General features: G+C 47.2%; 1 protein-coding gene across 4 annotated transcripts; it reads left to right on the top strand.

Moving 5' to 3' along the window:
- Positions 1-14215: 14215 nt before the first annotated feature.
- On the top strand, positions 14216-17902 carry LOC136528630 (transcription factor BHLH089-like). 4 transcript variants are annotated; one of them, XM_066521587.1, is made up of 7 exons: positions 14216-14655; positions 14783-14848; positions 15001-15066; positions 15938-16249; positions 16360-16429; positions 16522-16643; positions 17457-17902. In XM_066521587.1, the coding sequence occupies exons 1-6, from the start codon at positions 14317-14319 to the stop codon at positions 16602-16604; spliced, it is 936 nt and encodes a 311-aa protein (XP_066377684.1). In that variant the 5' UTR covers positions 14216-14316; the 3' UTR covers positions 16605-16643; positions 17457-17902. The 4 variants fall into 4 exon arrangements, with proteins under 4 accessions (XP_066377684.1, XP_066377685.1, XP_066377686.1 ...); XM_066521588.1 differs by having other exon boundaries at positions 17486-17901; XM_066521589.1 differs by lacking the exon at positions 17457-17902 and adding an exon at positions 16938-17440.
- The last annotated feature ends 9013 nt before the right edge of the window (positions 17903-26915 follow it).

Consider the following 26915-nt stretch of genomic DNA (forward strand, 5'->3'; position numbering starts at 1 on the left):
TAATAGAGTCTATGGTTTTTCCAGGTGGTATGTTTTGGTCCTTCAACCATGTAGTTAATCGTTGCTTGTGCTGTTTCATGACCCAATCATCTGAACAACCATTTCTCTCTGCCATAATGATAGCCAAGTGTTCATCAATATACGGTTGCATCAGTTGTGTACTCTACAAGACACTGTAATGCGCCCGACTCACCTCTTTGTAATCATGGTCGATGAACACTTTTCTACCACTGGTGCCCTTCCCAGCCAGCCTACCCTTGTGATGAGAATCAGGTTTACCAATTCCTTTCTGTACTTTTAGGTACTCTTGACAGCACTCGACGACTTCTTTAGTACTGTAACCCTCTATCATGGAGCCCTCTGGGTATGCTCGATTATGCACGTATCGAGTTAGAACCGACATGAACCGCTCGTAGGACCACATTTCATGCAAGTAGCAAGGGCCCAATGCCTGTTTCTGATGAACCATGTGAATCATGAGATGTGGCATTATATAAAAAAAGCAGAAGGTAAACACATCTCTAGTTGGTTTTGTGTCTCCACCATAAATTCATGTAAGTCACTCAGCTCTTGCTTGCCAACCGTCTTCTGTGAGATCTTCGAAAAGAAATAGCACATACGGGTGATGGCCATTTTCAAGAACTCTGGCTTTATAGCCCTGATTGCAATAGGTAGAAACACTATCAGCATCACATGACAATCGTGAGCCTTGTAGTATGTTATTGACAAGTCCTTCATCGACACTAGCTTCTTCACATTCACTGAAAACCCAGTTGGGACTTTGACCCCCCTCAGGAAAGTGCATATAGCTCTCTTCTCTTCTGGTGTTAGGTTGAAGCACGCCGCGGGCAGAGTGTATTTTCCATTAACCTCAGGTACCGGGTGAAGTTGTGGCATCACGTTTAGCTACACCATGTCTTTCTATGATTTTAGACCATCCTTAGACTTGCCTATGTCCATCATGGTAGCAATGAGACTCTCAAAGACATTCTTCTGCACGTGCATAGCATCAATGGCATGGGGGACCTCCAAGTCTAGCCAAAAAGGTAGATACTGAAAGAAGATCGATTGATTCTTGAAAGGTATGCCTTCGACAGGAGGTGTGCTTCTATCTCTGTTCGTCCCATTCGGATTCTTCTTTCCATAGACAACGCGTATGTTTTTCACCATTCTATACACGTGTTCTCCGTTATGACGTCTCTCCAGAGGGGGTTCAATCTCTGGGGTGTTGTCATAAAATCTAAAGAATAATTTGCTGCGGTACTTATGACTTGTCTTTAAGAAGTGCCGGTTCCTTAGGTAAACTATCTTCTTGGATGCATCTAGGAACACCCATGTAGTACCATCCAAGCAAACCAAGCATCCTGTCTTCCCTATGATCTATCCAGACAAAGCAAATAACGCAGGGTAATCATTGGTAGTAATAAATATTATTGTTCTACATATGACGTCCTCCTTTCGGAATGCATCGTACATCGGCTCCCCTTGCCTCCATAGCATCTCCATTTCTTGCATCAAAGGCTCGAGGAACAAGTCTATATCAATGCCTGGTTATTTAGGGCCAGAAATAAGAATAGTGAGGAGAAGAAACTTTCTCTTCTGACACAACCACGTTGGGATGTTGTACATAGTCAAGATCACTGGCCAAGTGCTGTGGTCGCTCATCCTCTCATTGAAGGGATTCATTCCATCGGTGCTCAAGCCAAACCGTACATTTCTTGGGTCATCGCTGAATTCTTTGTGCTTCTCATCGATCCTTTGCCACTGACTACAATCAGTCGGGTGTGCAATCTTATCATCATCCACCATGTGCTCATCATCCCACCATGGCATCAGTGCGGCTTCTTTAGGGTTTAGCAAGATACGTCTCAAGCGGTCGGTCACTGGCAGGTACCACATTACCAAGGTAGGAATTCTTCTCTGCTTTGCATCGTTGCCTAATGGAATAACCTCTGGGGGCTGAGATTCTTGTACCACCTTTTTTGTACCCTTCTTATTCCTCTTTTTCATCGTGGAGGCTTCGTCCCCACCGTAAAGGTCATTGTTCTTGTACTGGCTGGCCCCACACCAGGGACATTTATCCAGTGACTTGAACGTTTCGTCACAAAAAAGGATACAATGGTTGGGGCATGCATGGATTTTTTCAACCCCCATTGTTAATGGACTTATGACCTTCTTCGCTTGGTATGTGTTGGCGGGAACTAAGTTTGGTTGTGGTAGCACCCATGATAGGAGACGCAATAGATCATTGAAACTACAGTCTGACCAGTCGTACTTAGCCTTCAGGATGAGTAGCTCAAGCACAAAACATAGCAATGTCCAATGTGTCGGGCAACTCTTTTCAACACCATACACAGTCTTGTTCGATGCTTTTTTCACCCTTTCCAAATTTTCTAGACCTTTTGGGCTCTTTAGTAAAATCTCTGGTCCAAGGGCTCGAATCATGTCCTCCAAATCATCTTCATTCCCGACACGTGCTCCACCATCATTATTGGCACCACCTTCGTTGTTACCATCCCAACCACTAGCATCACCACCTTGTTCATTGCCAAACTCAGGATCCATTCGTTCATCAAGCTCTGCTGAATATTGGGACAGGGATTCTAGGGTTTTGTCGTCGTATTCCTCCTCATCCTCATCGTTAACAGTAACCGTTTCACCATAATGAATCCACACTGTGTAGTCCTCAACAAATCCTCACATAATCAAATGTGATATGATGATAGTCACATCTGTCCATGCCATACGGTTCTTGTAATCTTTATAGGGACAAATAATTGTATCCTTATTCTCTATCAACGTCGTTGCATGCTTCTTTGCGGCTTCAATAAATTTATCCACCTCTTCATGGAAACCTGCCTTGAACCTTAACGAACCATACATCCAAGAGTTCATGTACTCCCTCTTTTAAAACAACAACAAAACAAACATTAAATGACTACTTATTCAGATATATATAAAAATGAATCAAATTAATAATTACTTGAGAATATTTGTATATACTTCAGATATATATGAATATAAATCAAATATAATTACATGAAGCATAAAAACACACCATGGTAGAGGAAAATTAATTAATGGCCCATTTATCCATAAATAACTAAAATACATATTTATTGATTAGAATAAACAATTTCAAAGACAACAATTAGCAACAATTATATTTTACCCAATATCTTTCATGCAAACCCTAGTCCAATTTCATCAAACATAAATTTACAAAAATGAAATTAATAAAAAATCCAAACCCTAGATCTAGACCTACATGCACATGAAACATCCATAAAACTAACTAATTGTTCTCTAAAATCAAGAAACATAAACCAAATAAAGGTATGATCTTGTTCCCCTACCTAATTTATCCTAGTACATTCAAAACTTGGGTCTAATTTGCTTCATAAATAGCTCAAGCACCATAGAAGAGAGAGAAAAATAAAACTCTAATTACTTACTAACCAACCATTAAAACTTCAAAAAAAGTGTGGAATAGCATTTTCTTACATTCTACAACCTCTCCACCAAAGGATTTATGACCAAAACCTTCCCCCCCTTAGTAGAGCAATTTTTGGGAGGTGTCCAAGGCCTCCCCACCTTTTTTTCACGGGTTGGAGTGAGTGACCCGAGAAGGAAGAAGGGGGTTGCAGCCACTTATACAGTGCACATTTGTAGGGGCGGCTGGTGAGTGAGCTGCCCCTACAAATCTACCCCATTTGTAGGGGCGGCTCGTATCATCAGCCGCCCCTACTGTTCGATTTGTAGGGGCGACTGGAATTATGGGACCCGAGCTAACCCACTATAGGGGCGGTTGGTAGTGGAGCCGCCCTTAAAAAAAGCCCATGTTGCTAAAAATCATTTTTGTAGTAGTGTGTGCCTCTCCCCTTCCTAATTCACTACTAGAAATAGGGCCTTTGCCGAGTGCAAACTGCTTTGTTCACAGGGGCACTCGGTAAAGGTATTTCAAAAAAAAAATCTATGCTGACGGCCGGATCGGGGCACTCGGCAAAGTTGACTCCTTTGCCAAGTGCCTCCCTGATTCGGCGCTCGGCAAAGGGGCGGGTGGGGGCACTTTGGCGAATTCGGCCGAGTAGTCCAAGCCACACAGACAGACAGCCCCCGCGCGCTGCTCTCGGCCAACGCCGCCCCGCGCCACTGCTCCTGGCCAACGCCGCGCCGCCCGCCAACACTGCCCTGCCCCCACGCCGCGCGCCGCCCTCCCCTCCCCGTGCGCCACGCCCGCGGCCGCCCCCACGCCCGACAGCCACCGGGTCACCGCCGACGCCGCGCGCTGCCACCCTTCCCCGCGCAGCGCGCCACCCACCGTAGCCCCTCCCCACGCCGCGCGTCGGCGCCTGCCCTCGCCCCCGCCAGCCCCCGTGCCCGCACCCACGTGTGGCCGAGCATGGCCAGCTCGCCCACGCTGGCCTGCCAACATCGGCGGGTGGAGGAGGGGAGGAGGAGGAGGAGTAGGAGCCAGCCCTGCCCCCGGCCGTGCCCCGTGGACCGCCCGCCCCGACACCGCCCATGCTCGACCCTGTTCCCGACTCCGACGACCCCGACCCTGACCCCGACGCCGCCCGCCCCTACCCCCGGCGCCCGTCAGGTATGCCCTCTCTCTTGTTGTTGTCGTGGTAGTGATAGTTGTAGTAGTATTAGCTGTAGTAGTAGTGCTAGTGGTAGTAGTAGTATTAGAAGTAGTGGTAGTAGTAGTAGTAGAACTAGTGATAGTAGTAGTAGTAGTAGAACTAGTGGTAGTAGTAGTAGAAGTAGTGGTAGTAGTAGTAGTAGAACTAGTGGTAGTAGTAGTAGCAATAGTGATAGTAGTAGTAGAACTAGTGGTAGTAGTAGTAGCAATAGTGGAAGTAGTAGTAGAAGTGGTGGTACTACTTGGATATATTCTTCTGCGTGGATTGATATCCAAACTACATGGCTTTGTATTACTGAAACATTGGAGTAAAATATTGCAGGCCTGGCAGGAACAAGAAATGAGGCAACGTCAGGAGCTAGAGGCCGAGCGGCAGGCCCAGGCGCAGAGGCTGACGGACATTACGGACTTCCTACAAGGGCTTGGGCAACATGTGGGCTTCTCTCTGCTAGCTGGGCTGTTGGTTCCACCTCCGCCTCCGCGTCCTGCAGCTGTAGCTACTCCTGTGAGTATGAAAGTTTTTTTACTTTCGGTTGTGCTTTGCTTGTATGGCCTCTACCTTCCTAGATTAGCTATCCAAATAATCTGGTCTTACATGCAATTTTTTCTTCTTTGTGCAGTCTCCATCTGATGGTGGTTCGAATAATCCACCTCATGCACCTCCGAATGATGGAGCTGTGCCTTCACCACAGTCGCAGTGGTCGAGATGAGTACACGTTGTATTTTTTTCATTTGTTGTTCACTTGGTGATGGACTTGTGATATACTTGTGATGCACTTGTGGACTTTGATGGACTTATGATGGACTTGTGGATTTATTTAGATGGACTTGAGCACTTATTATTATATATGTGATATATATTGTGATGGATGTGATATGTGCGGATGGATGTGTGGATGGATGAGATATATATGTGATGGATGAGATATATATGTGATGAATGAGATATATATGTGATGGATGAGATATATATGTGATATATGTTTGTATGAATTTATTTGTCATGATGGAATGTAAAAAAAATTAAAAATTACCATTTTGGGTCACTTTGCCGAGTGTTGCACTCGGCAAAGGACCCCGTTGCCGAGTGCCATGGTCACAGCACTCGGCGAAGCTAGAAAAATGGGCGCTCGAAAAACCATTTTTCCAGCTTTGCCGAGTGCCATGACCATGGGCAAAGATTTTTTTTTAAAAAAAATTCAAACTTAGCCGAGTGCCGGCCAGAGGGCACTCGGCAAAGATTTTTTTTAAAAAAAAATTCAAACTTTGCCGAGCGTCGGCCAGGAGGCACTCGGCAAAGAATTTTTAGAAAAAAATAAAACATCTTTGTCAAGGGCCGGATAGAGGGCACTCGGCAAAGAAATTTTTTTTAAAAAAATAAAAAATCTTTGCCGAGTGCCTGCAGGATTGGCACTCGGCAAAGCGACCGTCAACGGGGCCGACGCCGTGACGGTCGCTTTTCTTTGTCGAGTGCCCGATAAAAGACACTCGGCAAAGAGGGCTTTGCCGATCAATTTTTTGCCGTGTGTTCTTTGCCTAGTGCAATTTGGTCTTTGCGAGTGTCTCAAGCACTCGGCAAAGAACCTAAATCCAATAGTGATTGTTTCCTGGCTGCAATATTATTGGACGGTCCTGTTTTCTTGCTGCCATGCATGGTGTTATACGAGGTGTCTGATTTGAAAGCAGACATTAGGAGAAGTGTTAGAATTGCTATGCGGTTCCATGCAGAACAATATGAAAAGGGCCATGAAAGTAAATTGTCTCCATGTCATTTCCCCCTTTTTTCCTGGTTGCTCTTCAAAGTTCAGATTGATTTTTCAGACTGATGGCACATACTTGATGGGTTGCACTTCATACACATACAACATTGTGCTCTTGGTGCAGATAGCAATGGATAACACAGATGTAACCCTGAGATGCATACTTGCATAGCACTACAGGAGGGCGTGAAGATATATATTTCACTACTGGGAAGAGAAGCTAACTAAGCAATAATGCTAAGAGGGCAAAGTGTAGGTTAGAATAAAAATGAGAACCCAATTTTTACCTCTATAATACATAGGCCATGTTTTGGATAATCATTTTCTTATTGGTCCTCCATTGTCCTCGTCTATCTCGACTTCTGGATTAAGCCTTGGTTGTATTAGGTTGCTCTTAACTATGTATCTCTAAATCCCTATATGGTTTAGTGTTCGACGTAGTGTGATCTTTCGTGTAATTTCAGATCTGTGAGGTGTAATCATATTTTTTCCCTTCTGATTCATGTTTCAAATCTCGAGACGAGATTTTGTTTAAGGGGGTAGAGCTGTAACACCCTCGGTGTTACGCCCTAAACCAACTACTAAATCATGTCACGAGCATCGTGTTTGTGTAATAATGCATGTGATAAAAGGTGTTGATAAATTTCTTGTAGCCTTAAATAATCAATAAAAATGTTAAATCAATGTTGATGCAATAGCTCGTGTATATCAAGTAGGGTTTAAAACCAATTTTTATTAAGCAAAAATACTATAGAACATGTGTGTGATACTTAAATAAAGTTGGAAGTGCAAACTTTGTAGATGACAATGAAATACTTGCTATTGAAAAATAATATTCCTTAGTAATATTTTTAATAGCTTAGAAATGCAATTTGAAATATAGTTCAACTCAAAAAACTTAGAAAATTTTAAGCTTGTGTATAGCTAGACATTGCTAAATTTAGCAATTTATATAGAGAGATTGCGTTAGAGGGTGATGCGGTGTTTTAGCTCGGCTGAGCAGCCTCATGTATCAGTTTGATCATGGTGAAGTCGGTTTCGGTTTAGCAGCAATGGTTTAGTGGTAGTCGCGGTGTTGGCGCGCTCTGCGTGCGGACACGCGCTGCCGTAGTTGGCCGGCCTGGTCGCCCTGACCCGACCACGAGGAGCCGCCGTTGCTGTGGCTTGCCCGGCTGGGCGGCGCTGCCCCTACCCCACACACTGCCGCGCTGCCGACCCACCTTACGCCGTGACGTAGCCGCTGCTACTGCTATCGCGTCACATCACGCTCGCGCCTGCCCGCTGCAACGCACTGCGTCGCCTGCCGCTGCACAGCGCTGCATCACTGGCCTGCTTTGATGCCGTGCACACGAGGCTGGACCACCATCGCCATGCCATTTATGCCACTGCGGCGTGCGGGCCACGTAGGTCGTGAGCATGCGCGCCTGTCGGTTAGCGTTTGGCCATGGGCCGCGCTGGTCGCGTCAACCGCGTCCCACCAAGGCTCGCCTCGTCGAGTCACCAGCCGCACCCCGTCTCTCTCTCTCTCTCTTTCCTTCTCTCTGTCGCCGAGCCGCGCCAACGCGCCTACCTGCGAGGGGTCCTCTCCCATCAATTCCATGCACCCACAGCTCCGTCCTCACAGCCTCTCATCAACCGCCCCCATCCTGCCTTGATTACGGCCAGGCCGAGCTCCAATTTTGGAGCTTTGCTCCCGCCACCACGCCATTAAGGCCCAGCCCGCCTCACCGTAGCCAGCTCCAACCTCGCCATCTCACGTCAAATTGACCACACCACTAGCCCCACCTAGAACCCCTCTTCATCGTGCGCACCCAAGTCACAACCCTATAGCCGCCTCCACACCGCCGACACGGTCGTGTCGCTGCGGTTCGCCGTCGAGCTCGCCGCGCGCACGTGGCCAGACTTGCTTAGGGCGTCTCTGGCCAGGCCACTGCCATGGGTAGGATCGTGGTGCGTAACTGATGCTTACCCGTCACTTCTATTATTTGTTGCATGTAGTGGCTCACCAAAACGCGGTTGCCGCCACCGTAGGTCGCCCGCCGTCGGGGAGAGCCCGCTCTGCTTCACCTCCGTTCGTCCAACCAGCGCCCATCGTCACGCGTCGGCCCATAGGTGAGCATCGGTCCCATAGCTAGGTCTACAAGGGTCCTGGTTGGCCAACGTAACAGGGCCATATCGGTCCACACCGCGCCGACAAGCGCGGGGGTCACGGGGACCTCCCCGATGCGACGATAGCTTCTCTCGGGGTCTTTTGTGCATAAGTATTGACCGAGTAAATAGGACAAATAGTGGCTGCGAGAATAGTAGGAAGCTCGGGGACGTTTACGCTAAAACGCCGGTGCACGCGGCTCCTCGCTGTGGGCCGCGTTGGGCCGGATTCGGTTATCTTTTTTGTGGAAAATAGAAATAACTTTTCATTTTTATTTCTGAGCTGAACTTTGATAATTAATATAAAATGATATAGGTGTCCAAAAATTATGAAACAAATTTGGGGCTCTTGTGTTCTTGTCCCTACTTTGATGTGCAATTGTGATTTTGCCCTTATTTTTCTAACTTTGTGATTTTGCCCTTAACTGTAGCAAAGTCAACGCGATTTTGCCCCTGGTCAACGGTAAAAACAGGGGCAAATTCGCGTTGACCAGGGGCAAATTCGCGTTGACTTTGCTACAGTTAAGGGCAAAATCACAAAGTTAAAAAAATGAGGGCAAAATCACAATTACACATCTGTGTAAGGGGCAAGAACACCATTTTCCCAACAAATTTTGTTAGGTTCCTAAAATTGTGATATATCTGCTAGTATATTTTGTTCACATAGTTTTGTAATATTTCCAGGAGTTATATAATTAATTTAAGATGCTTAATATTATAAGATATAAACTTGCAGGAACTTTTGTTGATACTGTTGGCTCTGAAACTTTTATAGTAAATCTCTAATATTATTAGGTGCTCACTATAATTTTTTAGCTCCATAATAATTAGTTTGCTAAGGTAGCTAAATGAGCCCGTTCAAAAATATATATTTAATCAATAAAATGTCGAAACACCTTAAGAGTTTAGGACTAAAACACTTGTTGGGAAACAAAGCCTTACTTGACAACATGGAACGCAGCCTAGTACGTTAGTCGTTAGGGCTAGCTCACAGCTTGAGAGGCGTAATTGTATTTTAAGAGTTGCGGTTACCGTTGATTAATTGCGTCTCTGTGTTATATCCACATATATCATAATAGGAACAGTGATGGACCATGGAGTCGACTAAAGTAGCAGAAAAGATGATGCCTTGATGATCATGTCACTACGATGGAATACGAACTTTTTGTTATATCTTACCCAGGTAAGCCCCGATGCATAACCCCTATTATTCTGCACTTTATTTTAAGCTTGTGCATTAAGTTTTAAAGAGTTGAATGAAAACCCATTTGCATATATATATCTTTTTCCTATGAGTCCTACTAGTATGTCAGGATCGTGTAGATTGCTATGCTATAGGATCTGGTAGAAGTCGAGTGATTACCTGTCACTCGCGAGAGATAGAAAAGATATTATTGTTGTTATTATATTACTATCACATGGAATATATATGGAGGATAATTGGAGACCGGACGGATTGGTACTTGGATCTGGACTTGGTTAGGCATTTGAGCAAGGCTCGAATTGCACTTGTTCCTCCTATATCGGTTAAGGACCGTCCGTTGCTGTGGATGGTAGTCAGGTCATAGACTTATTATCCTAAGCACATACTTGCTTATGGGAGCGGGAAGGCTCATTGCTCTCTTGTCGTGGGTTCCGGCTCTTTCTAGATCGACTGATTGGAGGCAGGGATGGTGGAGGTCTAAGCACCACACTGAGTTTGGGACTTAGGAGTGGGGGCTTGGAGTCCAAGTTTGGATGGGAACCTGGACCCCTTGATAGAAGAGTGGTGGGTTGGTCTTGCTTGTGCCTGGGGTACAAGCGGGGCGTGTATTTTGGGGTACCCAGCTGGGATACATTGGTTCACGAATCACCGTGTGATACGGTACGACTTGGCTATGGTCTAGCACCATAGTAAGAACTAAAACTTGAAAGGTGATAAAATAGTTCTGATTGCTTACCACCTACTTGAAAGTAGCATAGGTGCTTACAAAGAATGGTTAGTTAATAAACTAGTGATGACTACTAATAAAAGTGAATATAAGGACGCACGTTTAGTAATGCTTCTGTAGATGCAATAACCCACAAGCCAGATAGCCTTGCATATCCTTAAAGTCTTTTATTTTTCTCCTATCGGATAAGTCTTGCTGAATACAATCGAGTATTCAGAGGTTTTATTCCCCTGTTGCAAAAATGTGGATTTTCGAGTTCTCCCTTGGGTGTGCTCGACGGAACTGTGTAGTTTAGTGTCCTCTCTTGGGAACTTAGTATCTAATGGGAGACAAGTACTCCTGGGAAGGCATTAGATTAGGTGGTTCTGCCACACCTAAATGGCTAAAGAGGGGATGAATAGCCTATAAAAAAATTCTACAACAACACTTAAGCCAAGTGATTAGATAACTAAATGGCGAAGCAAATGTTGCGCTAGCTCTACTAGTGTTCCAAGCTACCTAACCACAATTCTAGTTATCTATGATCTCTAAATATCAAGCAATGGCTATGTCACTAAAAGCTAAGTTAGTGAGCTCTCAAAGACTAGACTAAAGAGCATCACTAACCAAACTACTCAACAAACAAGCTAGCTCTCAAACTAGTTACACTATAGAGCTTAGCTACACTAGAATGTAAAGACAAAAGATAGGCAAGATGGTTATACTGTCAGTGGCAAGAGACAATGATCAATCACAATGAATACCAAGAGATGACACCAAGATTTTTACCGAGGTTCACTTGCTTGCCGGCAAGCTACGTCCTTGTTGTGGTGATTCACCCACCTGGAGGTTCACACACTAATAAGCCTCACACGCCTAACCCGCAACCGAGTGTCCGCACAACCAACATAAGTTGGGGATCCACAAGCCACGAGTAATCCACTAAAGATGCCTTTCATGATCTCCCATGGGAAAGGCTCAAGAACCCCTCACTAATCACTTCGATCGAAGCCGGCAACAATCACCAATAACCGCTCCACAATCCTCCAATCACCAGGGCGTCTAGGTGTCGGCAAACACCAAGAGTAACAAGATCTCCACTAGCCCAAATCGCCCAACTAGTGCCACAAGATGCAAGACCACTATGCAATGCACTAAAGACTCTCCAATCTCACTCAAATAATGAAATCAAGTATGCAAGTGAGTGGATTGTGTTTGTTCAGCTCGCAAAGGGTGTATGCAGGTGTAGGAAGTGCCAAGAGAGTGGCCATGACTGGCCACCACCTCTATTTATAAGCCCACACTCAAAACTAGCCGTTATACCCCTTGGAGCGTTTTTTGCGAGGGCACCGGACAAGCCTCGGACAGTGCCCCAACGGTCACTTCCAACAGGCTAAAAAAATAGTTGCTGGTCACCGGACAGGGGTGGCGATGACCAGGCCAATCCCCGGAAAACATCCCTCTTTGAATTATTATTTATTTAAGTCACGTTATTTTACATATGCCGATTTACCGTATAATCTTATACATCATTAATAAAGTCCTAATCCACTATGTTGCTTGTACGTGTATAATCTTATATCATTGAAGTCATGTTATGTAATGTTTACAACACCGTCTACTCATGGATTCTTTTAGGGCTAGGAAAAATATATATGAAATCATCATATAAAGCACAGCTTGGTCCGCGATCCCTAATTCAGATTTTTTTTTCTTTTGCATCCGTGAACAAGCGACAACAGCTCCACTAGGCTGATGCCTCTCATTCATATAATTCGCCCTGTTCGGTTTGAGTTTATTTAGACTACTTTTCAACTATATAATAGTGTTTTTTTTTCACAATATTTCAGCATAAGTATCAGCATAAGCTAAATTTTATAAATTTCTTTAACATTTTATAGATCCAATAAATAATTCAGTATCCTATTTTTGTATTTCAAGAAATTATTGATGACGTATCAGTTAATATTTTCATTGTATTTAAAATAGTTTTTATAGATATATGGGTGTCACATGTGTATATTTACTAGGATGATATAAGTAAGATTTTTAAGATACAATGACTTCGTGAATCTCAAGATCTGTCGACGTAATTTGCTCATAGGGGTAGGATTTGCGTATGTGTGTTCATAGGGAGTAAGTGTGTGTGCGTGTTGTGAGCATCTACGTTGTACTGTATAATTCTCAAAAAAAAAGAAAATACACGGGGTAAATATTTCCTTGTATATATAAAAACAAAGAAGAAACATCACTAACGAAAGCAACAACACGCTACACCACAGAGACCCAGACGCAGAAACCCACAGCGCTGAATCGCTGATCGCTGAACCGAGAAACCTAAACCGACACACAACTGAAAGGCAACATAAATGCACACCCGCTTTGCACACGGACTCAGAGGAGCAAGGCGCTGGCTGGCTAGCTGACACCGCGGAGCCGGGACGGAATCCGTCCGCTGCCGCACGGCCGCGCCCGGGGAAAAGCGGCCAAAACCCCGTAAAAAGTCCAGGAAAAAACAAGCCCAAAACGGGCGGGGTGCGCGGGCTCGGGCAAGCAACCGGCCACCCACCGAGCTCGGCTCCGCTCAGCGGCAGCAGCACGGCATGGGCGCAAGCACTAAGGTCTGTTTGGTCTTCTAAAGCTAGCTGATTTACATTTTGAGCCAGAGCAAGTCTAAGACAGGCTTTCACGATGCAACCTTAGATTATTTGGTTGGTCTTGGCTATGATAATAGAATCACCTTGCATAAGAATGGAGGTGGACTTACCACCATCCACTAGTAGCAGCACCATGTCCGGCGAGCGACGAATCCACACAATCCCCACCGCGGCCACGCCAGTCGCCTCCGATGGCCGTCCGGCGCGGGCCTCACATCATCAAGCTTCACGATTCCAACCCACCCCTCCTCGCCCGGGCACCGGGGGCCGCGCCGGCCGCCGTCCCTATGCCCTCGCGAAGCACCCGCGGACCGCCCCCTCGAGCGCCTCCGCTGCGCACCCCGCCTTTGCCCTCATCGTTGGTCCGGGTTGTTTACGTCGCCGCCTCCATGGCACGTGCCGAGCGAGAGTGCGAGGTGCGCGTCCTCGCCGACCCGGCGGCGCTCATCGACCGGCTCTAGGGCCTACGGGAGAAGCTCGCACACAAGTGCGGCGAAGGCAGGGCCCGCGGGATCCAACAGAGGCGGGGCCGACGGGATGTAGCGAAGGCGCGGGCCCAGCCGAATTCGACGGAGGCGTGGGGAGGCGCGAGAGCGAGGAGGGAGGTGAGCAGAGGACGGAATGCGCTAGCCAAAGTGGCTAGTGAGAAATGACTTGGTGATCTGTTTTCAGATAGCCTGGTTAAGTGTCCTCCTTAACTTAGGCCTTATTCACTTTGCAAAAAAATTTTTTTGAACCCGATGAATAGTACCACTTTCGTCTTATTTGGCAAATATTGTACAATCGTGGACCAACTAGGCTCAAAAGATTCATCTCGTGATTTTCAACTAAACTGTATAATTAGTTATTTTTTTACCTATATTTAATACTCCATGCAAGCGACTAAAAATTGATGTGATAGAGAGAATGAAAAAACTTTTGAAATTTGGATGGCATCTAAAGGAGGCCCTAGCTAAACCTGTATCTGCCCAAACCAGACAACAAAAATCGCTTAGCTGGCCTACCGGAACCTGGCTAGAGGTCAGCCGGCTAACCAAACGGCCCCTAGAAGCGGCCGCGCCTCCAGCCCAAACCCACCTCGCCTTCTCTCCCCCCCCCCCCCCCCCCCCCCCCTTCGCCTCCTCTCCCAAGCCCCAACGGAGCCGGCCGGGAGCTCTCTCGCCTCCCGCGAGGCTGCGTGGTGAGGCGCGGACGAGATGAACGAGCAGGGGCTCGGTGGCTTCGGCGGGGGCCGCGGGGCCGTGCAGCTGGGCCACGGGCGGGAGGCGATGGCGCTCCTGCAGCACCACCAGCGGCGGCGGCAGCTGGAGGAGGAGGAGGAGGAGGTGCGGCGCCAGATGTTCGCCGGGGTGGCGGCGTTCCCGGCGACGCTGGGCCACGGCCAGCAGGTGGACTACGGGGAGGACGCCGGCGGGCTCGGGGACAGCGACGCGGGCGGGTCGGAGCCCGAGCCGCCGCCGGAGCGGACGCGCGGTGGCGGGGGGTCCGGCAGCAAGCGGAGCCGCGCTGCCGAGGTGCACAATCTCTCCGAGAAGGTGGTGCCGCTGCCATTTCTTGAAATCTCAGAGAGTTTTTTTCTCTCTCTCCGTGGTCTGCTTTCTTCTCAGCGCGAGTGCTAAAGAGTAAAGATCGTTGCTTGGTTTTGTTGGCTTTTGGGCGCAGAGGAGGAGGAGCAAGATCAACGAGAAGATGAAGGCGCTGCAGAGCCTGATACCCAATTCCAACAAGGTCAGTGGAAACTGACAAGAGCTCTCTCTCTCTCTCTCTCTCTCTCTCTCTCTCTGTCTGACTCTCTCGCTCGCTTGCAAAGGTTATTCAGTTGTTAGTTCTGGACTTGACCGTAATGTGTGTTTCTGTTGTGATGTTTTTTGGGAGTGCAGACCGACAAGGCATCCATGCTTGACGAGACCATTGAGTATCTGAAGCAACTGCAGCTCCAAGTGCAGGTGAGCAAATAGGACACGTCCACATGGTGTCGATGCATCTTTCTGGTACAAAACATTGACATAGAATTGGTACAATAGAGAGTACCCGGCCTCATTGATTCTTCATCAAATCCGTGACGGCAGACTTGCATGACTCTTGACACCAGTCGCCTTATTATAACCAGCAGGGGCCGTTTGCATTATGTGTGATGGGTGCTTCATTTTATTATTTTTGATGAAGAGATAGAGAGAGCTTCATTAATTTGCCGATACCTTCCATTTTCATTTGTTTACAATTTAGGTTTGGACTGTTACCCCACTGTGGCTAAACTATTGATCAATGCCAAGCTTGCATGTTGTTTTGTTAAGTAAAAGCACGTCCCTGTTTTCCTGTTTATATGTTGGATGGCAATTTGGGCACTAAGTACTTATCAAGATGTATATTAAAACATAATCTCATCAAGCTGTGTGACCTCAAGATAAACGATATGGCTAGTGAACTGGTAGAACTGCAACGTTATGTGCAAACCCTTATATGCTGCGATACATGTACAGGAAAGGTGGTGGCAAAGATGGTTTGCAGTAGCCTAAGGTGCTAAATAATGGAGACACACAAGAAGTTCTGGAATCGCAATGTAGTGTCTAGTGATAGGCTGACTGTGTATGTGGTTAGTGTTAACCCAAAAATACTGCCCATTTCCTTACTTCACAGAAATGCTAGGCTGTTTGTGACAGTGAGGGCCTAGTTAGGAACCAAATATTGCTTTGTTCAGTGAATGCATTTTCATAGCACACGTCAGTTACATACTATGCTAAGTTATATTTTAATGGGTAGCGTTAATTGCTGAACTGCAACTATAGAGTGTAACTTTTACCTATTGTTTTGTTATAGATGCTGTCTATGAGAAATGGTGTTTACTTGAACCCTCCATATTTGTCTGGTGCAATTGAGCCTGCACAAGCATCACAAATGTTTGCTGCATTTGGCGGGGGCAACATCACAGCGTCAAGCTCTGGGGCAGTGATGCCACCTGTAAACCAAAGTTCAGGAGTTCATCAGGCATTTGACCCATTAAATCCTCCACGAAACCAACCACTGTCATTTGTATTACCAAATGTAGACAAAACCATTCAAGAAGCTCCATTTCACTTGGAATCATCGCAGTCTCACCTTCGAACATTTCGAATGCCGGAATCTTCTGAGGTAATCATTTTATTGGGAGTAGGTAAAAATATTGAGCCAAAGCCTTACCATCTTAAGTATCGCTTTGCTGTTTCACAGGAGCTTTCCTAACTTAGATTTTTCTTTGCAAGATGATGCTTCTGGGCGAGGTAGTGGCAAAGCATCAGGTAACTTCAACTCAAGAAAGAGTTAGTCTGCCAGGTTTGTGACAATTTACTTTTATTCATCGCACACCACACTTTTCTCTTCTCATCCTTGACATTTTGCTGACATTTCCCTTTGACCCCTTATAGGAATTGATATGAACCCCATTAGGCAAGAATCATCCATTGTAAACGCTGATCATTTCGATGGTTGCTCACATAGCAAAGAGTGACTACAAGATATGGTGCCAAAAAATGCAGGACAAGTTTAGGTAAACTTCTCATTTCATGCGCGGGAAGCGACGTGTGAACCCTACCATGGTCAGGTTTAAAATTGGTGGTCGTAGTATAATATTACTCTGATAACTTGACCTTTCTGAACTAAGAAGTTAGACTATTGGTCTTGTTTTGTTAAAAATATGAAAAATGGTGATATTTCAAGCCTGTGAGCGGAATACTTTGAACACCTTCCAAGTGCATGTTTATTCTTTGCGTCGATTTTCGCAACAACTGTGCAATCCTTGCGTTTATTCTTGCTAACGTCTGAACTTAATGGAACTCTTCAGTCTTCACTTCTTCCGAAAGAAGGCTGAACCTGTTAATTCTTCCCGAAGACATTTGGTTTCACGGTGATCAGTCCCTCAAAAGTTATTGATACTAGTTAGCACTAGTTACAGTTTCTTGTATTCTTGCGCCTCTGCATTTGGTGTTCTTTAGGATGCACATATTGATCACATTATTACCTTCCCATTTCATACCATATACAGAAATTGTGGTATGTTTTAGATTGTGGTGACTTTAAAGAACAGATCCCTTCGTTGCTGTTCTTTATGAATTGTGGTCTGTTCTTTATGTATCACATTAATCATGTCGATTTTTGTTTGAATTGTGGTCTGTTCTTTATGAATTGCTCTGTCATAAACTCATGATGTGTAAAGCCTTAGTTGAAGTAACCGTTGGAGTTCTTTGTCATGATGTGTACTTGAGGGATTTGGTCTTTGTCATTTCTTATCGGATCACAATGGTATTTTTTTCTAACATTTCTGAGAAATCCGTAAAGAATTTTCTGAACATTTCTTTCTCAGTGCAAGGAGGCCTACTGCTGTGCTTGCAGATGTGAGGGTTCCACACCCCTCTACTGTCGTTGCGCTAGGCGCCTCAAGACCAAACTTCTAGATGTTGCGAAGACGAGACTGGATATTGAGTGCGCTCAGAGGCACTGTTACTGTCTAGAATGCAAAGAGATTTTCACAGGAACCCACCCAGAGCATGGGGACAAGACCATACCACTTGGTTGCTACAAGAAACAGCACGTAGCTTGGGTTACCGGTGAGGAGACGTGGAGAATCTTTGAAAGAATTGAGAGCCAGGACCGCGCCATCAAGCCGTATCTGCTGTACAAGTATGAAGACCCTCGATGCAAAGCATGTGATGACATTGTCTCAGACGAAAATCTCTATGGAATACTGGTCACTTTCTGTAGCTTGAGTTGTTCTGTACGTCTCGGTCTTGTTTCATCACTTCTACAACACTCTTATCATATAAGCTATTGAGTAAGTTAACTATTCGTAACGTTGTCAGGTGGCTAGGGGCGGGGCCCAGGATACGGCCGTGGAGAAGGCAATCGTCGGCATGGACGACTCTAGTGGCCCGATTGGATTTTGCCTCACATGCGCGACTGTCGTCATCCGCTATGGAGGAGGGAAGGAACACGGTCGCCATGATTGGCTTCATATCCACACAAACTCGGCAGGGCTCAGCCCCCGGGTGATCATACCCGCTGGACACCCAAAGGAGCAAACTTGGGCTTGCATCAAGAAGGAGGTAATATGAGCAAGCAGTAGACTCTGTCGTTCGTTAAACATGTTGTTGTTGTTGTGGAACCCACAACAACAACAACATGTTTAACGAACGACATAGTCTACTGCTTGCTCAGCCCAAGTTTGCTCCTTTGGGTGTCCAACGGGTATGATCACTCGGGGGCTGAGCCCTGCCGAGTTTGTGTGGATATGAAGCCAATCATGGCGACTGTGTTCCTTCCCTCCTCCATAGCGGATGACGACAGTCGCGCATGTGAGGCAGAATCCAATCGGGCCACTGGAGTCGTCCATGCCGACGATTGCCTTCTCCACGGTCGTATCCTGGGCCCCGCCCCCGGCCACCTGCCAACGTTATGAATAGTTAACTTACTCAGTAGCTTATATGATAAGAGTGTTGTAGAAGTGATGAAACAAGACCGAGACGTACAAAACAACTCAAGCTACAGAAAGTGACTAGTATTCCATTGAGATTTTTCTCTGAGACAATGTCGTCACACGCTTTGCATCGAGGGTCTTCAGACTTGTACAGCAGATACGGCTTGATGGCGCGGTCCTGGCTCTCAATTCTTTCAAAGATACCTCTCCACGTCTCCTCGCCGGTAACCCAAGCTACGTGTTGTTTCTTGTAGCAACAAGTGGTATGGTCTTATCCCCATGCTCTGAGTGGGTTCCTGTGAAAATCTCTTTGCATTCCAGACAGTAACAGTGCCTCTGAGTGCACTCAACATCCAGTCTTGTCTTCGCAACATCTCGAAGTTTGGTCTTGAGGCGCCTAGCGCAACGACGACAGAGGGGTGTGGAACCCTCACATCCGCAAGCACAGCAGTAGGCCTCCTTGCACTGAGAAAGAAATGTTTAGAGATAAAATTCTTTACGGATTTCTCAGAAATGTCAGAAAAAATACCATTGTGATCCGATAAGAAATGACCAAGACCAAATCCCTCAAGTACACATCATGACAAAGAACTTCAACTAAGGCTTTACACATCATGAGTTTATGACAGAGCAATTCATAAAGAACAGACCACAATTCAAACAAAAATCGACATGATTAATGTGATACATAAAGAACAGACCACAATTCATAAAGAACAGCAACGAAGGGATCTGTTCTTTAAAGTCACCATAATCTAGAACAGACCACAATTTCTGTATATGGTATGAAATGGGAAGGTAATAATGTGATCAATATGTGCATCCTAAAGAACACCAAATGCAGAGGCGCAAGAATACAAGAAACTGTAACTAGTGCTAACTAGTATCAATAACTTTTGAGGGTCTGATCACCGTGAAACCAAATGTCTTCGGGAAGAATTAACAGGTTCAGCCTTCTTTCGGAAGAAGTGAAGACTGAAGAGTTCCGTTAAGTTCAGACGTTAGCAAGAATAAACGCAAGGATTGCACAGTTGTTGCGAAAATTGACGCAAAGAATAAACATGCACTTGGAAGGTGTTCAAAGTATTCCGCTCACAGGATGGACGCGAGGAGTTTATGTTCATCAAGTCACCACAATCCAGAACAGACAACAATTTCTGTATGTGGAAGCTAAACATTATTGTGATCAAGAACTGCATCCTAAAGAACACCAAATGCAGAGGCGCATGAATGCAAGAAACCGTAACTATTGCTAACTAGGATGAATAACTTTTGAGAGACTGATCACAGTAAACTTGTCATAGCAAGAATTAACAGGTTCAGTCTTCTTTCAGAAGAAGCGAAGAGTTTCACGTTTCAGTGAGTTCAGGCTTTAGCAAGAACAAACACCAGGATTATGGCCAGGAGAATGCAATAACCAGATTAGGCAGTTATTGCGAAAATCGACGCGAAGAAGAAACATCCACGCTTGGAAGGTGTTCTGAGTAACCCGTTCACGGGATGGACGCAAGGAGCAGAGGAGTTGAAAGGAGAAAGGATGGGGAACTCACGGGAGGTTGAGGTGGAAGCGGAAGGGGCAGCAGCTCCGGGGTCGACGGGATGGCCTCGACCCTCCATTGCATCATCGTGGTCTCGTTGCCGTTCCTGACATCGACGGTGACGAGGTTGTTCTAGTAGCGGTGCCTGCCGTTGGCGCGGACAGTCCCCTGGGCGCGGAGGTAGCGCTGGTCGTTGTTGCGCAAGCGGACGTAGTTCTAGCCGGCTTCCGCCCTGATGTCCAACCACATGAAGGAATCCTTCAGGTTGAGCTTGAGTTGAAGTCGAGCTGGACGGCGCGGTGGCCGGACGGCGCATGCTCATCCTCGTTCGGGGCCGCGAGGCACCGACAGTAGGCGGCACCCTCGAGGAGGAGGTAGTTGACCCCTTCGACGGGCCATACCATCGCCTTCCACACCACGTTTCCGAAGGGTACGGCGCCGAGTGGGCGCAGGGAGACCCCGCTCACGTCCTCGTCGGCGTGGGCCTACTTATCACGCGCGCGGTTCCACATCCGCACGAAGCCCCCGTCGGGAAAGAGGTCCATCGCGGCGGCGGCATGGCACCGGGTGGTGGGGTTGTGGTGGTGGTGGCGGCGGTGCGGCGAGCAGATGATCGGCGGGCTGTTTCGTGGAGGGGAAGGGGAGGGAGAGGCGAGAGCAGAGCAGGTGTTCGTTGGAACTTGGAACGGGACGGTTACGTTTTTGGGCGTTCCAAGCCAAGGGCGGAGGCGGGGTATTTCAACTTCAGGCTTCTGGTCTTCTGGAGCCCTGGACTCGGGTCGGTTGCACTCGGCCTCCTTCCACTGACATGTAGGACAACTGCTGGGCCCAGATACGACCGCCAGACCAATCCAGTCCAGCTGGCGAATGCGCCTGCTGCTCCTACTGCTGCGAACTCAACAAGAACTACTCCTCTCCCTCCGTCCCTTTCATGTGTGATCTAAGTTTTTATGGTAGTCATTTTTAACAAAAAAACTGACAACATTTATAAACAGTATTAGTAATATTTGTATCTCAAATAAACATATTATAAAAATATAATCAATAATTAGTTTAATGATACTTATTATACACCACAAATATTAGTAACTAGAAGTTAGTCCGCGCAAATAAAGTGGAGAGCTAGTTTGCTTATTATAATATTTAGTTTTTATTTATTTTAATGTCATTTTTTGCAAATAGTTTTATTTATTTGATTACAATTGTTTTCTCTGATGTACCTTTACTATATTTATTGGCATGAATTTTAACTTTGACTAAGACCTATTGATATCTTTCTACTCTTTTTCTTTCTTTTTAGAGACTTTTCCCTGTGTGCCCTTATAAAAGATCGTAATCCCCTGTGTGTCCCTGAAAAAATTCAGCGGTCTTCAGCGCCACTACTCCAACTTTTTCGTGTCATCCATGCCACTTCCGTCAGTTTGGACTCTAACGCCGTTAAACTGCAGGTGTGAAAAGACGAAAATGCCCTTAAGTTCAAATATGTTATTAATTTTTTTTGAGCATCTTAACGACTTCAAATGAAAAAACTCAAAACTAGAAAGTTGTAGATCTCGTCGAGATCTATAATTTTCATATAATTTTTTTTTTCATTTAATTTCGCAAAAAAAATATGATTTGATATGATTAATATATCTTAGAAAAATCATATTATTTTTTTTGCGAAATTAAATGAAAAAAAAAATTATATGAAAATTATAGATCTCGACGAGATCTACAACTTTCTAGTTTTGAGTTTTTTCATTTGAAGTCGTTAAGATGCTCAAAAAAAATTAATAACATATTTGAACTTAAGGGCATTTTCGTCTTTTCACACCTGCAGTTTAACGGCGTTAGAGTCCAAACTGACGAAAGTGGCATGGATGACACGAAAAAGTTGGAGTAGTGGCGCTGAAGACCGCTGAATTTTTTCAGGGGCACATAGGGGATTACGATCTTTTATAAGGGCACACAGGGAAAAGTCTCTTCTTTTTATTATTATTATCTTGTGACTGCACAATTTTAGCTGAGGCCAAATCAATTAACCTTCAGTCTCATCTTGGTGAGCTCTATCCGTGATAAAGCCACTTTCGAAGTTTTTATCTAGTTCCTTAGCTCTCTTGATCTATAGTTTCTTTTTTCTATAGTACAATTTTATGCATCACAATACTTTTCAAGATGTGGAGCCATCCGCTAGGAGCCCGACACCACTGTTAATCCCACATAATCACGAGTCGAGTTAATAGACAACTTATCATAGTGAGTTGTCTCGTAATAGCTCACATTCCTTAATTTGTTCATAGAATATAAGGAGCATTGTGAGTTATCACGTAGTAGGCGACAATCATAACTCATACTATGGTGTCACTTATCACATAATCCTAAATTTTAGCTTATTAGGTGATTGCTTTGTGAAACAACGATCTCTTTCTCTCACCTTGCTATCTCTCTATATCATCAAAATTTCTACATGGCTTTGTGTCGGTGCGAAAAGTGACCAACTAGTAAATATTTGTCATTTTGCCGTACGTTGTGATCGGATGTGGCCTAGCACTCAATGACACATGATTTATACTGGTTCATGCAACGTGCCCTACGTCCGGTTTGAGTCGGTCAGTAACTTTATTCCTGAGCCCAAGTGCTCGAAGTTTATTGTGGGGTTACAAACGAGAGGAAGTAAGATGGGGGGTATCAGAGGTCCGGTCGGACTCCGGACCGAAGGGTCAAGAGTGACGGGAGCTCCAACGTGCACTAAGTGTTCAAACGTATGCTCTGTCTGGCTTTAGAGTTCTAGAGCCAAGCAGAGAGAATCGGAATCAACTGTCTCAATCGTCCTTCTTTTGGAAAGAGCGCATCCCCTTTTATAGATGAAGGGGATGGCTTTACAAGAAAGAGTGTGAGAGAAAGAGAGTGTGTGTGCTACCTAGTCTTGTTACCCACGCCGTCGGGTACAAGGTGGTTTGTCGGCACCCACAATACTGTTGATTGTTGGATGCATGTGGTTGGTTCCACCGTGTTCTTCTGGTATGGCAAATGTCGGCGCCTACCATACTGTAGGTCAAATGTCGACGCCCACAACACTGTTTGTGTTCTGACATGTCTGGAAGGTTATAAAGTACCCTTCTAACATGACCCGTCAGTACTGTCTTGCAGGTGTGCAGGGTACGTCCTCGGTATTATGGATTGACTTCAACTCCCTATATTACTTGCTCTGCCTGATTCTTTGGGTCCTTACCGAGCGGGCGTCCCCGTTTGGTCGTTTCCCAGTCGGCTCTGACCGCGCCGGTCGAAGAAGAGTTGTAAGCAGAGGTTCGGTGTACTCCTAGTCGGAGAAGCGAGTTAGAGTCGGAAGCGGGCGTCGTCCCTCCTTGGCCAGGCCTTCCGGTCGGAGAGGCGGGCTGGAGTCGGAAGCGAGCGTCGTCCCTCCTTGGCCAGGCCTTCCGGTTGGAGAGGCAGGCCAGAGTCGAAGGCGAGAGTCGTCCTTTCTTGGCCAGGCCTTCCGGTCGGAGAGGCAGGCCAGAGTCGGAAGCGAGCGTCGACCCTCCTTGGCCAGGCCTTCCGGTCGGAGAGGCGGGCCAGAGTTAGAGGCGAGTGTCATCCCTCCTTAGCCAGGCCTTCCAGTCGGACAGGCGGGCTAGAGTCGAAAGCGAGCGTCGGCCCTCCTTGGCCAGGTCTTCCAGTCGGAGACTGGATCGCTCTTCCGGCCTGTCGTTAGGTATCTGGGCCGGCCTAGGATTTGCGCGTCATTCGCAACATCGTCTGCTGGGCCGAGCTTTTGCTGGAAAGCAGGTCTATTAGGGAACCTGGTTTATGAACCCGACAGGAGCATCCGAGCCCCTAGGTGATTCGAGTTGAATTGTCTGGGGGAATTTTCATTTTAACAGCGGGTGCGCGCGAGCGCACCCGCGGGTGTAGCCCCCGAGCCCCGGGTGATTTGGGTAGAATCGCCTAGAGAGTTTTTCGTTTTGACAGCTGGTGCGCGCGAGCGCACCCATGGGTGTAGCCCCCGGGCGATTCAGGTAGAATCGTCTGGGGGGTTTTCGTTTTGCCAGTGGGGAATTTTTCGTTTGGACAACGGGTGCGCGCGAGCGCACCCGGTGGGTGTAGCCCCCGAGCCTGCGTTCGACTAGTGAGTCGGTTGGAGGCTGAGCACCTTGGTACTCTTTCCTAGGGCCGCAGACGGCTGTTCGGGGTGTTCGCCCGTGTTTGTCCCGCCCGCGACCTGCGCGGTCGGTTGATTTCCTAAGTCGGTGTCGGGCGACCTGAGCCCTGTTGGGCTTGGTAGGGGTTGGTTTAGTTCTGTGCATTACCCCATCCGCGATTTCTGTAACCAGAGGGGCTGAGCTAACATCGCTTGCCTCGATGGCTCGAGTGACACGCTCGGTGAGCTCGCTAATGGGCATGTTCGAGCAGAATTCGGGTCCATCATTCATGATGGGGTCGGCATAGCCCTCATGTGACATTCCACTGCTCCTTAACATGCGTCCTGGCAGATGCCTGGGTCATTCTGGAGACCGACTCAGGTGGCCCGCTGGCCTCCCCTCGATAGAGATTCTATGGGCATGGCTCGAGGTTAGGATCGAACAAGAAGGTTGAGATGACCCTGTCTGCTTTGGAGTAGATTGGGCGAGGGCCGCTCGGGCTCATCTACGTTTTCTCCCCTAGCCCTGTTTGACGTGAGGCGGCCTCGAGCCCTTTGTGGGCCTATCTTTGAACCCCGGTCAGTCGTTGCTCATGTTGAATGAGGCAACTACCGCTTCGTGACGCAACACGCAGCGTTGTGATGCATTAATTGCATATGCGATGCTTCGGATGTATGGGATGAATGAATGACTGTATGAATGAATGTGTGAATGCGTGTATGAGAATGGATGAATGAATGATCATGCATCAGAAAAATAAAGTAAGAGGGATTGGTAGAGTTACCTTGATGACTCCAGTGATAGGCTTGAGGAGTTTTTATCAGATATGTTCGAATGGGATCCGTGTTCGTCGTTCGTGATGGAGTCGGCATGGTCCATATGGGGCATCCCTCTGCTCCTTACCTATCTCTCAGCATTCACCTGAGCTATTTGATCAACTTAGGAAGCCCGTTGGTCTCTCCTTGGTGGAGATCCCGTTGTTGGGCCCTTCCAAGTCCTGCCTGGGAAGGAGGAGGGCCGCCTGCGTGCGGTTGTGCCTTGTTTCCCATGCCTAGCATGCGGTAGTGGTGGGCCATGCCCAGCCCATGTCCCGTCTAACCAGGCATCGTCTCATCGGGCAGGGCGCATCCCATCAGTCAGGACGCGTCCCACCGCATTCCCATCTGCATTGAATAGGGGAAGGGAGAGGGTTTTTCGCCCCAATCCTTCACCTTTCTCCAACTGCTGCGTCTCCTCCTTAAATAGAAGGGAGAGGGTTTTTGTCCCATTCCTTCGCCTATTCTCTAACTGCTGGCTCTCCTCCTTCTTTCTTCTCGCCAAGTGCGTTCGTGTGTCATGATGGTTCCTAAGTGAGAGAGGGTAAAGCGAGGAAGAGAAGGACTCATAGACCCGTTCATGAATCCAGAGCACAATGTCGAGCTGGAGGCCATCCAACATAGATGAGACAGTGCTGGCCGCCTTCGCCAAGAAGGGGCTGCTTCCGCCGAAGGAGATGGCACATTGGAGGGCTCCTACGGGGGAGGCTTTTTCACGACCTCGGGCCGGCGAGGTTGTCTCCTTACTCACCTTCCATGAGCGCGGGCTAGGATATCCTGTGCGCTGGTTCCTACGTGGGCTCCTTAATGAGTGGGGCCTAGAGCTACAACACCTCAATCCGACTGGGGTGGTGCACGTCACCGGCTTCGTCACTGTCTGTAAGGCCTTCCTCAGGATGGAGTCGCATGTGGACTTCTTCTGGTGGATCTTCACTAGGTGAGCTATGTCGGAGGGGAAGCCGCTCAGGACCACGCCGGTTGGGGGCTTCGCTCTGCAGAAGAAGCCGAGTTTGTTGGGCTCCTACCCTGCGTACACCCCCTGTGACTCCAATCGGGGGTGGCATAGGGAGTGGTTCTACATTAGGAACCCAGTGGAGGCACCATTTCCGCCGTTCACCAGTAGAAGGCTAGAGATGCAGGAGAGTTGGTCGTGGGGCCCCTCTAGCCAGCAGAACAAGCTAGGGATCATCAAGGCAGAGCTCCAAAAGTAGGTGCAGCATGGCCTCGATGGGCTACGGGTGTTCCACACCTTCTTCCGCCATCGGGTCACCCTGCTGGAGGAGAAGAGGCGGCCGATGTGGAACTACTTGGGTCCAACTGATCCCGACCGCGCGTCGCCGGAGGAGTTGGCGAAGGACGAGGTCTAGAGTCGGCTCGACTAGGTGTTGCAACTGAAGGCCCAAGAGACCCTCGACGGAATGCCCGGACCCCTTCATGCCGCGAAGTTGTCAACTCTGGTACGTTCTCCTCTCATTATTCCATGTCCCTTTTGATCTTGCTCTCCTGTAATTTGACTTCAAGTCGTCCGCTTCATAGGGACTCACCGATTATAAATCCCGGCCGCATCTTTCGAAGGGTTTGGAGGGCGCGGCTCGGCAAGCTACCCAGAAGGAGGCGGCGCACAGCAAGAAGAAGAAGAGAGCTGAGAAGGCTCGGTGTCGGCACCAGAAGGAGAAGGAGATCGCCTGATGAGTGAAGGCCGGTGAAAATAGGAGCGACGTAGAGGCGGAGCTCTAGTCAGAGGAACCCACGGAGATGGGTGACGACACGAGCTCTTCCGAGGATGAGGGACGCTAGGAGGTCATCACGACCTTGGTGGAGCGTCGCAAGCCTACAGCCGCATCTGTTAGTGGTGGGCGGGACACAGAGGTGTGG

This window comes from Miscanthus floridulus, chromosome 19, assembly GCF_019320115.1.
Source record: "Miscanthus floridulus cultivar M001 chromosome 19, ASM1932011v1, whole genome shotgun sequence".
Classification (NCBI taxonomy): domain Eukaryota; kingdom Viridiplantae; phylum Streptophyta; class Magnoliopsida; order Poales; family Poaceae; genus Miscanthus; species Miscanthus floridulus.